At 38.0% G+C, this 16,277-nt stretch overlaps 3 protein-coding genes across 4 annotated transcripts in view; 1 reads left to right on the top strand and 2 right to left on the bottom strand.

Annotated features, from left to right (window-relative positions):
- Positions 1–8,266, bottom strand: part of LOC133527618 (guanine nucleotide-binding protein G(o) subunit alpha) — a 69,716-nt gene extending 61,450 nt beyond the window's left edge. Inside the window, exon 1 of one of the 2 annotated variants that reach the window (XM_061864694.1) lies at positions 8,008–8,266. In XM_061864694.1, coding sequence (XP_061720678.1) covers positions 8,008–8,125 — 118 coding nt within the window. In that variant the 5' untranslated portion in view covers positions 8,126–8,266. Of the gene's footprint in view, positions 1–1,371; positions 1,872–8,007 lie in introns of those variants that run through there. The other variant, XM_061864695.1, reaches the window with a different exon arrangement.
- A 237-nt stretch (positions 8,267–8,503) lies between these two features.
- LOC133527615 (ATP-dependent DNA helicase 2 subunit 1) lies at positions 8,504–11,303 on the top strand. The gene has a single exon (XM_061864692.1). It carries the CDS (start codon positions 9,473–9,475, stop codon positions 11,240–11,242), a length of 1,770 nt encoding a protein of 589 aa, XP_061720676.1. The 5' UTR covers positions 8,504–9,472; the 3' UTR covers positions 11,243–11,303.
- Positions 11,304–13,717: 2,414 nt separating this feature from the next.
- Positions 13,718–16,233, bottom strand: LOC133527620 (TM2 domain-containing protein almondex). The gene is made up of 4 exons (XM_061864698.1): positions 16,031–16,233; positions 15,722–15,951; positions 15,111–15,232; positions 13,718–14,090 (listed from the first exon to the last, which is right to left on the bottom strand). The coding sequence occupies exons 1-4, from the start codon at positions 16,122–16,124 to the stop codon at positions 13,811–13,813; spliced, it is 726 nt and encodes a 241-aa protein (XP_061720682.1). The 5' UTR covers positions 16,125–16,233; the 3' UTR covers positions 13,718–13,810.
- Positions 16,234–16,277: the final 44 nt, after the last annotated feature.

The following is a 16,277-nucleotide window of genomic DNA, read 5'->3' as shown; positions in this document are numbered from 1 at the left end:
TGAGATGAAATGATGCATAAAATAAAATATCTAATAAATGAAAATTTGTGATGGTGCAGGACAAGAGAACCGTTGTTTAAATGATGGAGTTTTTAAGGTCATAGCACCTTGTTGATAACTACATAGTTAACCAGTTGGCCATGTTTGCTCTGTAGGATATGATCTCTCTTGATAGTTTATATATTGGAAAGAATAGAGAGGCAATTTCAAGGAAGAACATGAAAGTTATGTGACAAGAATTGGAGTAGATGCGGCTGGAAAATCAACAGGGACATAAAACGAAGATGGAAGGAAGTTTTAATTAATAATAAAGTATGATTAAAAACTACTTTTTGTTTGTTTCAATTTTCTGCCTAGAAACCATATAAATCTATAATTTGTATGAAACTAGAAACTGTAGGGCTCCAGTTATTTGAAAAATTAGGCCAATACTAACAAGCAATAACTTCAGTTGAGTCATGGATTAAGAATTATACTACCAATTATGAGTCACCTAACCTGTTCACTCCTTACAATTTGTTAATAAGTAAAAGTGTTGTTACAAAAGGTAAAACGTAAATAAAACTGAGTGATAATGATAGGATATAAATAAAACCTATTATATTCAATTGCAATCAAAAATTATACATTTAGAACTTAAATTATGGTAGAAGCTAGTGGAATTCCAATGCTCAAGTCCCAAGGTATTGCAATTATAAAGTGCTGAGTAATTATGCTATTGCAATAACAACTGTAGTAAAGTCATTAAAGGTTTTTAATTCATTGTCTTAATTTATACATTTTGCAGTTTTTTAATTTTGAGGCTGCTCCTCAATTGAATTAATATATATATTAGAGACCAAAACGAAATTATTGGATTACTTTTTGAAGCTAAATGAGCAGATCATTAATTGTCAATGTTGTTAAAACACTGTAAGATTGTACTACTTTTTGCAGTTCAGCAAATTGTATGCATTTGGTTTATACAAACGTAGCTTAGCTTAGTGGAAGCTTTCAAGGATTCAGTTACTTGTATTATTATTATTATTTCAAGGCAATTTCGAGTAGCATTGGTGCTTTTATAAAGCAGGAATTCAATCTTTGAACCTTTCGTAAGCGTCAAATCAGTAGCAACTTTCGATTGTATACGGAACCAATACCTGCATACCAGCATATTGATGAGTGGCGGGAGAAAGCCGGCAAACTGTAGCATCATACTCTTACATCAAAATAGCGTTGCTGCCTCTAAAACAGCCCGGGGTTGCGATCTTTCCGAGATAACATTTACATAACGGAGCAGCCACCAATGCGTAAACCATATCTCGGCGTCACAGGCGTCGCAAGTTCATGGGTGCGGCCATGTGCCTTCAAATTAAAAGAATCTTTATATACCTAACAAAAGCAGCTTGATATCCTTGGAAGCCTGGATGCCATCCTCCTTTAAATTCCTCTCAATTTGTCGGCTGCGAGCGGCCGCCGCTCGCTCCTCGGCCGACTGGGCGCATCCCATGTCGGCAGCTGTTCTTGTGCCTTGGCGCCTGGCCGCCGGCCGCCCTGAGCCGGGCGCGCTCTCACCGCTCCCTCTGCATGCGCTCCACAAACCGCCTGCCGCTCCGGCCCCACCGGAGACACCCTACGCGACGATAATTGCCGTTCTCTACTCGGCGATACTCAACACAGTAACCTAACTTAACACTTATCACTCCCAATTCTAGTCGTACACACTTAGCACGAACAAACTGAACACCACAGAGATTGTCTTCAATGTACTATAGTATCGACACTGAAAACTCGTAACGGCAGTCCGAAGTTTAATTGAATACGAATCCGTTTAAAATATGAGATAATGGCGGCCGGATGACAAGCTAGCTCCGCTCCGTGACGGCGACCGCGCCCCGCTCGACTGACGTTCGGGTGCGTTCGGTACTCTTCGTTTGGGCTCGCTCACACATGCGTTGAAAGTAAATTCGACTGGAAATGAAACAGCACGACTAGAAAAAGCAATGCGCTTGTGGATGCGACTAAATATTACATTTTTTGTTTTAATTTTTGAAAATCTTAATAATGTAATGAATAAAATACAAAATATATGAATGATTCATCGTAGCAGAATATAGTAGTTAGGTAAATAGGTACTTACAGAAATATTCGCCGGCACGATGTCACATACCTACTAAACTTGCGAGTAAAATAACGGCTGATAATTTAAGTGTTATTTATTATTCAATTAAATTCATAATGTATTGATAACGAGAATGTCTGTGTTTACCCAAATGACAAAGAAGGGTAGGGAAAATAAAATTGTTCGAGTGTATCTATCTAGTGTAGTGTTGGTATACCTACTTATTGGCTACCTATGTGGTTAAGTGCACGTTTACTTTTTAAAAATGCGGATTTTCGTGTAGTCGCGTTCCATTTTTACCTATTTTTACGCCCTACAGCGCAAACCTCGAGGTGCCCGGGCGTATTCTTCAATCTCCTATATATGTATTCTTTTTCTTCTTTGTTCATAGTTCATTCCCACTTTAGGTGGGGCGGCTCTCCTAATTCTGTCTAGGTTTGTCAGAGATAGTTGTGGGGACCATTTTAAAAGCCTAGGAATTTAAACATCAGTGTAAACATATATTTATGAGATATTATTATATGTAAGAAAAAATCAAAGTGAATTTGTATGTGCTAGGGATATCAGTGTACGCCCAACAAGGTATCCAGACAATCTGAGGCCAATAATATGTAAATTGAACATTGCTAAAAAATCCCCCAAGATAATGCTCAGCAATTGTACAATAAGTTGTCAAAAGAAATTAAAGCCGAAACTAATATCAACACCTTCAGTCTCCAAGTAAAGAATTTGTTACTCGATACGATAAGACAGTCTTTCTTTTTCCTCGCGTTGTCCCGGCATATTGCCATGGCTTATGGGAGCCTGGGGTCCGCTTGACAACTAATCCCTAGATTTGGCGTAGGCACAAGTTTTTACGAAAGCGACTGCCGTCTGACCTTCCAACCCAGAGGGTAAAACTAGGCCTTGTTGGGATTAGTTAGGTTTCCTCACGATGTTTTCCTTCACCGAAAAGCGACTGGTAAATATCAAATGATATTTCGTACATAAGTTCCGAAAACTCATTGGTACGAGCCGAGGTTTGAACCCGCGACCTCCGGATTGCAAGTCACACGCTCTTACCGCTAGGCCTCCAGCGCTTCTATACGATAAGACAGTGTACAGTGTAAAGGAATACTTCAATAATGAATATCAGAACATCATGACATCTCAAACATGTAAATTAAACTAAAATACTTAATTTTTACATAGAAATTGTATATGTCCTCTATCCGCTAAACGATTATATCACGTAATAGTTGATTATAATCTGTATATTATTTGACGATCTTAATATGTATTCATCTTTATATTCTATTGTAATAAAAACATGGAATAGGTACTTACTTATTGAGAAATAAATGAATCTAAATCTCTTTGATTCTTCAGTCAGCATGTCAACAAGCAGCAGTGATATAGGTATACAGGCTATTTTTAATTCCCGATGCAAAAAGAGGGGTGTTATAAATGTAATGTATTATATACATTATTATTTGTATGTGGCTACGAAAAGACACTGTGAAAATCATCGATGGAAGACTTTGTCCAGCAGTGCGAACGTTTTTCAGTAGGGTGAGTAGGTACTTTTACTGCTTCTTCCTGTAGCTGTAGATATTAGATGTCTATTATCTAGTGAAATCCTACCACAGCGGACATTTAATTCCCGTCTATGGTATTAGGTATTATTAGGTATGAATATGAGATACTGTAACCTGAAGGACAGTTATGTAAAGTCCGACCAGAAATATAAGATCAGGCTCTAAATAAAATGGGAATTGGAAGGGGTCAGAGAAAATAAAAACAGAAAAAAGTTAATGGTGAAGTGGCTTTGTGACCGCGGACAGAGTCTCTGTCTATTACTTATTCTGTGCATAATAGAAAGCAACTAAGGATGAGTAATGAAATGAAATAACAGCAGGCAGGTTATGGGCCTGATTTTTCATTCATTATTGAGTTTTGGCATTCTGCTAATCTGTTGTGAAAGCACTTATCAGTTTCAGGTATAACATATCCTATAGCTTGAAATTCAAACTATGTAAGTGGAAAGGGATAATAAGTTATGCTGTTGGAGTGTTATGTCGGATGTCATTGACATATTTGAGATACTATACTTGTATTCTCTATGCATATTTCCAATATTGACCTCATGAATCTAAGCGACGATAGATCACTGGAAACTAGTTTGAGAACAATTGTCTTAACTAAAATAAAATTAATCAAACATCCCATAATTATTGTACTCAGTATTCATTTTTTGCTAACCATGGTACATATTGTTTTTAAATTAGTCCAAAATTGGCTTTCCCCCGCCTTGTCTTCTTGAACTCGAAGTATATTAAGATTTTGATCCATAGATAATACTAGTACTTTCTTGGATGACCTCCCTTAGACTGGCGACAGTAGCGACTCGGGGTTTTGGTGTGTACGCTACCCATATGCTCTTGTGGCACGGACGTGGACCGACTGGGACACCATGGATTATCTTGTCAAAAAAGTGCAGGACGTTTTTCAAGACATGCGTCATTTAATGACATTAATTCGTCGGTCTCTTGCGCCTGCTCTTCTTACTTAAGCCGACTGGCATTACCAGGGAGGACGGCAAAGAGGCCTGATGGGGTGTCCTTGGTTCATTGGAGCTTGGAACGGATGTTAGTGTGGGATGTTACCTGCGTAGACATACTGGTACCGTCCTAACCTCCAACGGACTAATGTAAAATCGAGCGGAGCGGCGGAAATCGGCGAAATTTTGAAACGTAATAAATATAAGAGCCTCGGCAGAGAGGACCATTTTGTACCATTTGGTGTTGAAACTCTAGGTCCATAGGGTCTCAGCGCGAACAAGTTTTTTGCAGAAATCGTGAAGCATCTAGTTGACGTAACTGTTGACCGAAGAGTGTTAAGCAAACGTCACAAATACATAGAAGTTTGACGTTCATATTCATAATGAACACTTTCACTCTCTGGGTTATCAAAATCGCTGCCAACATAGCTTAATCTGACTCTATCAGCATTGCGATACAACGAGGAAATGCCGCCAGCATCCTAGTTACAATGCCTCAACGGCCTATTTTAGATTTAAGTTAGTTATTAATAGTAATACCTCTGTATATATATATTATGTAAATAAAGACTTTGTAACCTAAAAAATAAGGAGTGGATAATTGGATATATCAGTGACGGAGTGGAGTGGACAACATCGACAAAGCGCTATAATTTTTTCAGGTATAGGTATACCTCTAGATATCAGAAAGGAAATAGGAGCTGCGTTGTAACATATATATGAAATAAAACTGTAAGAGATAACGTACTTATGAGACTTGGTAAAAATATTCGGAATTACTTAGATGCACTTGCACTTTCTATTATAAAGTCTCTCTGTCTTTTTTTAAATTTTAATACTGACTACTGAATCGATTAAGGTGTTTGCTAAACTAGTGGATAAGTTGGCAAGTGTCTTTGCCAGATATGAGCAGTCAGTGTGAAACAAATAGGGATCATCTAAGTGGCTAAACATATTGCAACAAATCCTTGATATCATATGTTGCAATATTAAATGCTGACTGTACATCTCATCAGCAAATAGAGCTAACAATTGGAATGTCAGTAGTAACTCCTCATTGAAAGGCATCAGAATTTTGAAGTGCAACTACACATATCAGGCTAATCAACGATTTCGTTCTAATATGACTGCAAATCAGAATCAGAATTAGAATCAGATTTTTATTTGCTAAAAGATGGTACAAAAGGTCATACATATAAAAAAGGAACTACATGTTTTGTCACAAAGACATGCAAATATTTAAGAATGTCATGTGTATCGCATGCATAAATTACTTATACCTACTCTAACAAACGATATATAATATGTATTAATATATAGGTACTTTACATACGTAATCAGTCATCAGTCAGTTATGATTATGATTAGCAGCCGTGTCAAGTCAAAATAGAAAGGGACTCCATTTGATTTTCACAAACTAGGTGGTCCTTTGGAAGACTGAACTAATCATAAGCCAAGACGAGCAAAGCGAAGCGCAAGAGGGCACTACCACTTTTTTTCGAAGCGCTTTGTCGTTTTTTTTGGACCCTCATAACTTGGGTTTGGATTATACCAGATAAACAAAATTCTCGGGATATAATGTCAATAGTGGACTTATTTAGCATAAACAATTTCAATTGCATAGCTCTCATACTTTAGATTGTATTCATATCTAAAAAAACCCAATTTCGTCACTGACTCACTCACTCACTGATGATCATCAAAACCCTTAGGGTACTTCCTGAAGTCCTAGGAAGCTAAAATTTGATATGTAGGATAGTATTAGTACACAAACAACAAAAAAAATTCAAAAACATGAAATTTGTATGGGGAATTTTGTATGGGGAATCAATAACCGATGAACAGATTTAGTTTGGTATGTAGATAGTTTTTGTTATATGGAAGGATAAAAGATAGTTTTCAATTTGCCCCGTAAGGGTGAAAAGGGGGAGGACAAGAGCGTTAGGAGGAAAAGGGGGCTGAAGTTTGATGGGGAATCAGTAAAAAAAGCACATTGTAAGTATAAAAGATGCCTCCAGATACGTATTTCAGGATTTTTAATATTAAATCATCCCAACCCTTTAAATAAGGGGATGGAAGATTGAAATAAGCAACTTACAAAAATAATTGAAATACCATCATAAACATTTTCATGAAAAATGTTGCCAAGTCGAAACTATAAGGCTCGCAATGTCAAAAAGTTATCAGATCTCTTATAGAGCCAAGCTTCTAACTCTACAAGACCTAACTTCACAAACTTTACACCTTAGTCAATATGTGGCTTGGCCGTTTCGTTACTACAAGAAGTATTGCATAATGAACAATAATGACTACTGAACAAATTTTTCACCTTACGCTCATGTGACGGTAGCCAAATTGCCAAGCCATATATTTTGACTAATGTGTAGTTTGTGAAGTTAGGGCTTGTAGAGTTAGAAGCTTGGCTCTATAAGAGATCTGATAACTTTTTGACAGTGCGAGCCTTATGGTTTCGACTTGGCAACATTTTACATGAAAATGTTTATGATGGTATTTCAATTATTTTTGTAAGTTGCTTATTTCAATCTTCCATCCCCTTATTTAAAGGGTTGGGATGATTTAATATTAAAAATCCTGAAATACATATCTGGAGGCATCTTTTATACTTACAATGTGCTTTTTTTAAGCCTTAAGCCTAAGTACTGAATCCAGGAATAGAAAAGCAATTTCTAAGGTTTTTTTCTTAAACCATCCATACCCACTTACTCACATCTGTCTGTCGGTTTCATTTCATGACTAAGTAGATAATCTAAGCATCACATTACTTGGTGGTCTTGGTTAACCACCACGGCTGAGGTTGACACTTGAGCTTCTAAAGATCAATAAATAACCTGTTGATGTGGTTAACGTCCTAAGCTTCCTGTATATTACTTACCTATCAACATAAAAAGTACGAATATAAGAGTTATTTCAATTTGTTGTTAACACCTATTAATAGAATTAATGTTACTATATCTATAAATCATTAAATCCAGTATATTGTATTTATATCAATTGTGTTATGAAATTTCCCCAGAACCTACTTTGCGATGTTACTTGTGCGAAATGTTATAAATCCGTTAGAGTTAGTTTGCATAGGTAAGTAGAGGAGATTTATTTGGTCCACTTTCAAGTGGAAATTTACTAGTGTAAAATATCCATTCAAGGAAAAAAAATATACTAGACAAGGCACCTGAATTCTGCTTAAGGATCCGTCAGCCAAGATAAGATATAATTGCCACGTGAAACTCACGAAATAACAAATATTTGTCATTATGCATCTGAAGATCCGTCGTGCCGGCGGCGCGAGCACCGCAGTCGATATCGGCGTGCGCGCGCACGAACAGCTAGAGAGGGACAGAGAACCAACCCAGCAGCAGCAGCTTGATGTCCTTCGCAGCCTGGATGCCATCCTCCTTGAGGTTCTTCTCGATGAGCTTGCTGCGCTGGATGGCGGCGCGCTCCTCGGCGGACGAGGCGCAGCCCATGGCGATGGCGCGCACGGCCTGGCTCGCTACGCGCGGCAGCGCCGTGCTCCTCGCATGCTCGCGGCCCGTCGTCGCGCGCAGTTGCGCCGCGCGCACGCGCTCGCTCGCGCACGCGTGCTGGCTCCGGCTCGAGGATCGCGCTGCAGCGCCACGCGCGAGCTTCACGTGCGAGACCGGCCGCTGTTACAGAGGATGCGAGATGGCGCCGCGGCGTGGGCCCGCGTACGAATGACGGATCGCGCAGCCCTGCCGCGCCGGCTCCAGTGCGCACGCCCGCCGCCCGCCGGCCGTGGCCACCCGGTGCCTCCCTGACACACTAATTACACTCCACGTCAACCTTGTAATACCTATCACTCGCTCTCTCGCATTCAGAAAACAAAAGGCATGCAATTGGTTGCAATCGCGTGCAGTTGATAACTAGATCGACCGATGATGATTAAGCCAAATTATACGTTCCATTTAACTTTAACCAGTTACCGATTGGCTAGATGAGATTAAAAAAATAAATAAGTATTGCGGTGACGATCGGTGATATCGCCAGCCACCTTCTGTATAGTTATTAAATAAACTATTATATACAGTTCCAAAAATTAAAAGTTGCTCCCAGATTAATTAAATAATGTGACTTATGGAAACCTAACTACCTACCTATAACAACAGTGAAAACAACCCACGAAAAGTCCGACAAGCCGTTGCTGTACGGCAAACATATACCGAATATCAAAAATTTATATCATGTACACTGGAAGGCATCGCTGGAGCTGCTGAGCTGGACATAGACCTCCCCCATGGATCTCCACAAAGACAACCTTGTTGGGGGCCTTCATATAAAATATGCAATGCAAATACCAAATGCGCAGAAAAGCATCAAACCAGTTTTCCTGGAATTCATGAAAATGGGACACTTTTAGGTATTGCATGACATTTGATTCAACATACATGGTTTTACCACAACCGCGTAGGTTTAAATTATACACCTACAGCAAAGAGTAAAGTAAGTATATAACAGTCTAGTTTCCTAATAAGACTGTACCGTACCTACTAAAGTGCCAATTACATCTACACTTTTCAAATATTGTTAACGATGTGCCGCTATTCCGTGAAACGGAAAACGACACAAAACTAAAGCTATTTGAGGTAATACAAAACACGCTGGCTCATTCTACATACACATCACAAATGTCAACTTGACATTTGTTGAGTGTCAATGTCATCTCACTGCGAATCCGAATCAAAGAGCATATAATCACTACGTTTTAATCCGAATCACGTCATTTTTGTTTGTGGCGCAAGACGCAGTATTCTAAGATTCGTTAAACTTCAATAACTTCATTCTAAACTCAAACAATGGATTCTGATGAAGAAATGGATAATGTACCATCGTGGCGAGGTGTACCTGGTTGCATAGTGCTCATCAATGTCTACGATCCTTCCAAATACGGCACAGCAAAGGCCGCACATGCGGCGACTTGTTCGCTGATCCGGCATAATCTGAGATTAGCAAACTCGAACCATATTGGTGTTTGTTTGTATGGCACAGAAGATTCGAACTCTTCCGCTTTTGGAATAAAAAGCGTCGTCGACGTTTGCCCATTGAACACTCCCTCGCTGGAAGACTTCAAGAAACTCCGTAGTATAGAAATCAACACGTTAAAGCAGGCAAAAGAATTTAAAATGTCAGATGTTTTGTGGCACTGCAGCAAAATGTTTGCAAACTGTAAGAAACTGCTTTCTTCCCGCACAGTTTTAATTCTGTCAAGGCTTGATGAACCACCAATAGCTTCTGATCAGAAACCAACTATCAAAAGAGTTAATGACTTAGTAGATTCCAATATTGAAGTAAAGTTTGTTAACATCTCCCAATTAGATTATAAAATAGACAAGTTCTATGAAAATTTCTTATTTGAAGCAAGTAAAGGGAAAGGTGTCATTATTCCAAAAACAGTTTGGGAGTGCAAAGATGTTGAGCAACTAATGCATCAACAAACAGACAGGCATCTTGCTGTTGCTAAGCTCAGCTTTGTTATTGGAGATGGGCTCTCAATTGGGGTAGGAGTTTATAACCTCAGTAAAACCCATCAGTACCAAAAAACTACAGCTTTAAATCGGGCAGACAATGCTATTTTAACAAGTGTCACAAAAACTGTAAAAGTTACTCAAAGAGCAGATAATGGTGAAGCTATGGATGTTGATGGTGATGGAACTGTTCAAATGCCATTGTTGAAATCAGAATTACTGCATTATCAGGAATATGGTGGAGAGAGAGTAGAATTCACTGACAATGAGATGAAGTCATTAAAGAATCCTTTTGGCCCACCTATGATGAAATTACTGGGGTTCAAACCATCACATGTTCTTTGCAAAGAGAAGTGGTTTTTAAAGCCTTGTCACTTCCTTTTCCCTAATGAAAGTATTATAGAAGGCTCTACTGTAGCATTTAAAGCTCTTTATCAAGCATGTTTAGAGATGTCCATGGTGGCTATTTGTGTACTATGCACCAGAGTCAATTCTAGGCCAAAGATTGTAGCACTGTCCCCATGTTCAAATGCCTTGGGTAATGATGTTGAAATGGGCTTTGATGTCATTCAGCTCCCATTCATGGAAAATGTAAGAGAAGTACCAATCATTGATGATGATGAAGATCACAAGGTCTCCAGTGTTGACAAGTCTTTTATGAAGGATGTATTAAACACAGTAAAGTTTTACTACCATCCCAATTTGTTTGCAAATCCGAAAACACAGTCTTTAATGCGAGCCGTGGAAGCTGTTGCACTGGAAGAGGATGATGTTGAACCATTTGAAGATACAACAAAGCCAAAGCCAAAAGTATTTGAAGATGTTAAAGCAGACTTATTTGAAGAAATCTTTGGGCCCTTTGATCCTTTAGCAACAAAAAGATTTGGACCTTCTGGCTCTGGACCTGCAGCAAAGAAAGCAAGGTTGGAGGGCATGGATGCAGAAGCCATATTGAAACATAGGTTAAGTAATAAAGAAGTGCAGGACTATACAGTTAAAGAATTAAGGGAACTATTGAAGTCTAAAAATACACCAGCCATAACTGGTTTGAAGAAAAATGAGCTTGTTGATTTAGTATATCGGTGTTATGCTGATGATTGATTGTTAAGAATTTGTTTAGTTGATCAAAATTATTTTGTAATAAAACTGTTCAATTATGTAAGTTGGTTTCATATTTAGAGAATTGTAATTTGCATTCTTAATTTTGATACCTAATAACTTGGAGGATTTAGCAACTGCAGACTTTTTGTGGGGGAGGGGCATGTCAAATAAATGGCTATTTGTATGTAACACAACATACTAATAGCCATGTCAGATAAATGTTAGTCCATACAATACATATGCCCATTAGCCAAGGTTTTCGACACAGAGAGGTAAGCTCTTAAAGGCGACTTCAGTTGTTAAATCCTCCAAGACTAATAACTTATAGATCTACCACTTACCTTACGCCATTTGAAAAGAAGTTGCATGGTATTTTTTAGTAGAATGTTTATTCGTGTAAAAGGCGAAATGTAACGTTTCACCACAACGCCACTATATACAAAATGTAAAAATTCTGTGTTGGGACGCCATGATGGGGATTCTGGCCCTCGACGAACAACACTATTGATCTCGTTGCGAAGACGAAGGCCGAGCTGCACGAAGATTAAAATCGAACATGACCCGAAGGCTAGATTTTTGTCTACACAAAAGATAAACTGAGTTCCTTATAAAGCCGAAGGCGCGGAATATCTAAGCGAGGTGCGCTTTTTTGTGAGCAAAAAGAGCGCAAGCGTGATGAAGGAGATGAGCCTCGAGGCCCCAAGAAGCCGCAAGGCGCGTTCCACGTAGGACCATAATCCCGAAATGCACATACCGAGGCTGAAGGCCGAGTTACTGAAGAGCCGCGATCATAACGACCTAACTTTCAAAGAGTTATAAAAAGAGAAAGGCCTGAAGGTCAAGTTCGACGCCCCTTGAACCCCGAAGTATACCAGCAAGTGCGCACAAGATCGAGCAGCAGAAAAGCTGAGATCACATTGAGCTTATAATGCCGAATCGGACGCCTTGAACCTTCGACCTTATGCGAAGCTCGGCCTTCGGTCTCACATCAACATGGCATTAGCTCGTAAGCCCGGCCTTGGGTCTCGAACGGAAGGTCCGATCCGACGTTCTGGGCAACCTGCTATATAGTTTTTTAAAACAGCGATTGGTTTTTGTCTGATCTCAGCTCTACCGATGCTTGTCTTTAGGCCTCTCATGAATGCGCAGGAAAGCTTTAAGCATTCAACCCTATGAGGAGATCAGCCTTCAGCCATTCTCACACTTGGCTTTTGGTTTTATAACCTCTGTCCTCATGCCCCTGGCCTTGTTTCCTTACGTCTTAAAAATAAACGAAAATCTTTCATTCAAAACTATAGTGAAGGAACATTTTATTTATTTTATTTTACTTATTTCACAACAAAACAATCAACATGATATATTAATCCGTTTATGAATTATCACAAAAAATGTTCCCTTAGTAAATCTTTTTAAGGCAGCCTATTGTGGATGTGGATGGATATACTAAGGGACGCTAAACTGCGCATGGACATGCTCTTGGCCGGCTTTTATTTAACTGCAATTTGGGTAAAACACTTCAACCAAGGGCGCCAAAATTCGATCTCGCTCTTCCCTGAGGGCCTACTGCGAACACCGAAGCCGCAAATGCGGACATCTTTCTCTTTTATTCCAATTAAGGCGTAATTTGAGTGACAACGAAAGGTGCCCGCAAATTGCGAACTTCGCTGTTCGCGGTAGGGCCTCTGAGGGCCGTCGGCCGGAGCACTTGGCTCCGGCCGACGCGCCAACTCGGACGCAACGTAAAAATTTAAAATTATTTTTTTGTACCTCTCCAGAGGGCCTCGCTATATGTACCTTGCTCACACTAAATTTTCGTCTTGCCCCGCCACTGAGCTTCATGCACCTAGGTCTTCAAGCAGTTTGTAGCTGACCATAATAAGTTTTTACCAACCATCTTACTTAAATGGTAGACCTATACTAATGTGGTAATACAACAAGTTATGAGCAGGCCCTACACAATGATTTTACTTTTACTTTGTGACTATGGGACGTGCACTCTCATCGACGGCCGGACGCTACTGAGGCGCGCGCGGGCAGCGCGTGTATATTTATGAGTTTTATGACACGTTTGGAGCGAGATAGAAGACAGGGTGTCTCCACGGAAGGGTACTCTTGAATTCCTGCAATTTCAAGTACCCACTTTATGTATCCGGCACTGGAGAGCGGGATAGCAGACATGCCATCGCTTTCGTCAGAGGCACGATTTACTTCGGCGGGTGGATTACATTCTACCATTCTCAGATACCTACTTTTCTGTTTTCTAGTCAATTTGTAAATAGTATATAAGACCGCGAATTATTATAATAAATATTCATTATTCAACTGATTGTACTGCTGTTTCAATCTCTCCTCCTGCCTGGACCCCCATATGACAATGCTATAATCATAGAATGATGGCAAATTGAAATAGAATTAGAAGTATCATAGTTTTTACACTTATGTCAGTTTAAACTTAATGATAAAAAAACAAAAAGATACTATACTTAAGTAATGTAATAAATAACATTATTATTAGTTCAGACACCCTAAACACAATTTCACAGATTCTTACATATTCATACTTAATGACTAAATATACACAGAGCCATCAGCTGGCCCTAAGTGGTGAATGCCAATAAGCAATGCATCAACCAGAGTCCAAACTCCAAGGCCTCCAAAACTGAACAATTTCCCTATACCCTCCTGCCAGTGCCCAAGGTAGAACCGGTCTGCTCCAAACCCTCCAAGAGTCAAAGCTAGAATAAGGGCTGTACCCCAGCGAGTGCCTCCAGTCCATGAACAGCGAATCTTTTTTAAAAATCTTCTCTTTCCAATGCAGATTACATCATCAGAGACTGTGCAATTGGTCCTGAAACAAAATAGATAAATTGTTTTAACTTGTCCTAATAGTGAATTAAAATATAAACCAGTACAGAATCACATGAAAGTAGTGGTGTGTTATTATGCATCCATTAAGTCACACTCATTATCCTTGTATGTTTATGAACATACTTAAAAATGAGGCAAATATAAATCATTTAAAATTAGGCAATGCTCCACTAGAGGGTAGAATAATAGGGTAATTTTACTTTAATGTGGCCATTAATCTATTGGCAGAAAAAAGGATGACAGAATTGATAGATATGGAATTCATGTATAAAAATTATATTCCCAAATTGGACCTGAACCAAATAATTGGATTTTATGTCCAAAATGTATTTATTAATATTGATTAATGTAAAAAGATGGTAACACAGTGGTAAATGCTTTATTTTAATACAAATCGGGTGACAGACAATAAAGGACCACTGAGTTACTGTGATTAAGAATATTAACAGTAGTTATTTAATGAATAAAGCTGTCGGGATTGATAGCCTAATTAAGCCTCTTTCTCCATCACAAAACAGAAAATGAATGTAATGGCCAAGTATTCTAAAATATGCATTTTACAAAAAAGTGTTAAACTTTATGTACAACCATCTGCTTCCTTTTCCATACTTATGGCTGGCATTTATTATATATATATAATATGTATTTTAATATATGTATGTATATGTATTTATATATCTTTTTTATTTATATTTGTATATGATAATTATATTGTTTAGTTTTGTGTTTATTCTGTGCTAGACTTCTTTTATTGCATCTCGAACACCTACTGACATAACTTTTTTTTTTTTTTTTTATTCCGCTACCTAAAGGTTGTCTGGAAGAGATCGCTTTTCAGCGATAAGACCGCCTGTTGTTTACCTCTTCTTTATGTGTTGTAATATTTGTACTGTTTCTGTATTGAGGTGTGCAATAAAGTATATTTGTATTGTATTGTACAACAAAAAGTAGAATAGCCGTATTACAACAATATTCAAATAAGTACAAGGTTTATACTTACGCATAAAACTTGAGAGGAGAGGCGAGAGAGTTGCAGTTAGCTTTCTGCTCACAGCGGTGTTCCCATTTGTCGGTTTGGTAGCAATAGCGACACATTGCAGTCCGGTTAAATTGTTTTGGGCCCTGCAATTATAAGCACAGAAATAATAAACAAACAAAAAAATAAGCATTTTAATTATTTTATAATTTGTTTTTGTGTTAAATAGTTTACCTTGAAATTGAACCATCAATGCACTAATTGCAGTATAGTATACACACACTTTTAAAAGCAAAACCCACATAATTTAGAAAAGCAATAAACATTAACTGGTATTTTAAAATGCTGGCTAAGTTGTATGTAATTAATTTTTTTTTATTGCAATTCTATGTATGGTCTAAGTACTACAACTTACACCACACATTAAATCGCATTCATTTACATTATTATAATGTAGCCTTTTTATTTCCTTAATAAAATTTTATTTACAACGATATTGTGATTAAAGTGTGTGCAATTTTTATAAATGGTTTCATTAATTTACATAAGTACATTTATTTGATACCCAATTACTGTAACTATAAATCTTTTGATCATATTTGTAATATGAAGACTAGAAAAAACACAAAACTTACATTACAAGATACTTTGGGCTTGACATCACATGTGTAATTATCCATACTGCCATATCGACAGTCGTTGTTCCGGTGGCACTCTATGCATGGGTACTGCAGCGTCGAACAATCGGACGTATTACCTGAGCAACTTTTTAAGTACTCTTCATTTTCACTGAAGCTCACTCCCTTATCATTGGTATCCTTCAATTTACTTTCTTTGCTTGAACGTTCCATGTTATTACTATTTGCTGAAAAGTATATTATTATTTATTAATAACAAGCAGAACATAAAATTAATTACAATAAACAAATAGTTATCAAGCTTACCCATATCAGTAATATGTATTGTGTTAAAAATAACTAATAAAACTAAGATAAAACAATCCCTAACACTAATCCTCATAGGTGCTATTCGCGGCATTTTGATCTGATTACATTGTATTTATTATAAACGATAAAAATCGCCTTATAAATGGCAAAAATGTAATGCAAATTGCAATAGTGCAATAACAATAAAATCAAGCACTCAAATGCCAAAATTTTGACTTTTGACAATACTTTATTTTTCCTTTAG

Source organism: Cydia pomonella, chromosome 18 (assembly GCF_033807575.1).
Source record: "Cydia pomonella isolate Wapato2018A chromosome 18, ilCydPomo1, whole genome shotgun sequence".
Classification (NCBI taxonomy): domain Eukaryota; kingdom Metazoa; phylum Arthropoda; class Insecta; order Lepidoptera; family Tortricidae; genus Cydia; species Cydia pomonella.
The sequence above is the reverse complement of the archived record's forward strand: the minus strand, read 5'-3'. Positions and strand labels throughout refer to the sequence as shown.

Bases quoted from the DNA above. Each gene is read 5' to 3' on its own strand.
- LOC133527620 (XM_061864698.1), bottom strand. From the start codon at position 16,124: ATGCCGCGAATAGCACCTATGAGGATTAGTGTTAGGGATTGTTTTATC. The intron at 15,952-16,030 runs GTAAGCTTGATA...TATACTTTTCAG, and splicing joins AATACATATTACTGATATGG to CAAATAGTAATAACATGGAA. The intron at 15,233-15,721 runs GTAAGTTTTGTG...TTATAATTGCAG, and splicing joins AGCCCAAAGTATCTTGTAAT to GGCCCAAAACAATTTAACCG.
- LOC133527615 (XM_061864692.1), top strand. From the start codon at position 9,473: ATGGATTCTGATGAAGAAATGGATAATGTACCATCGTGGCGAGGTGTA.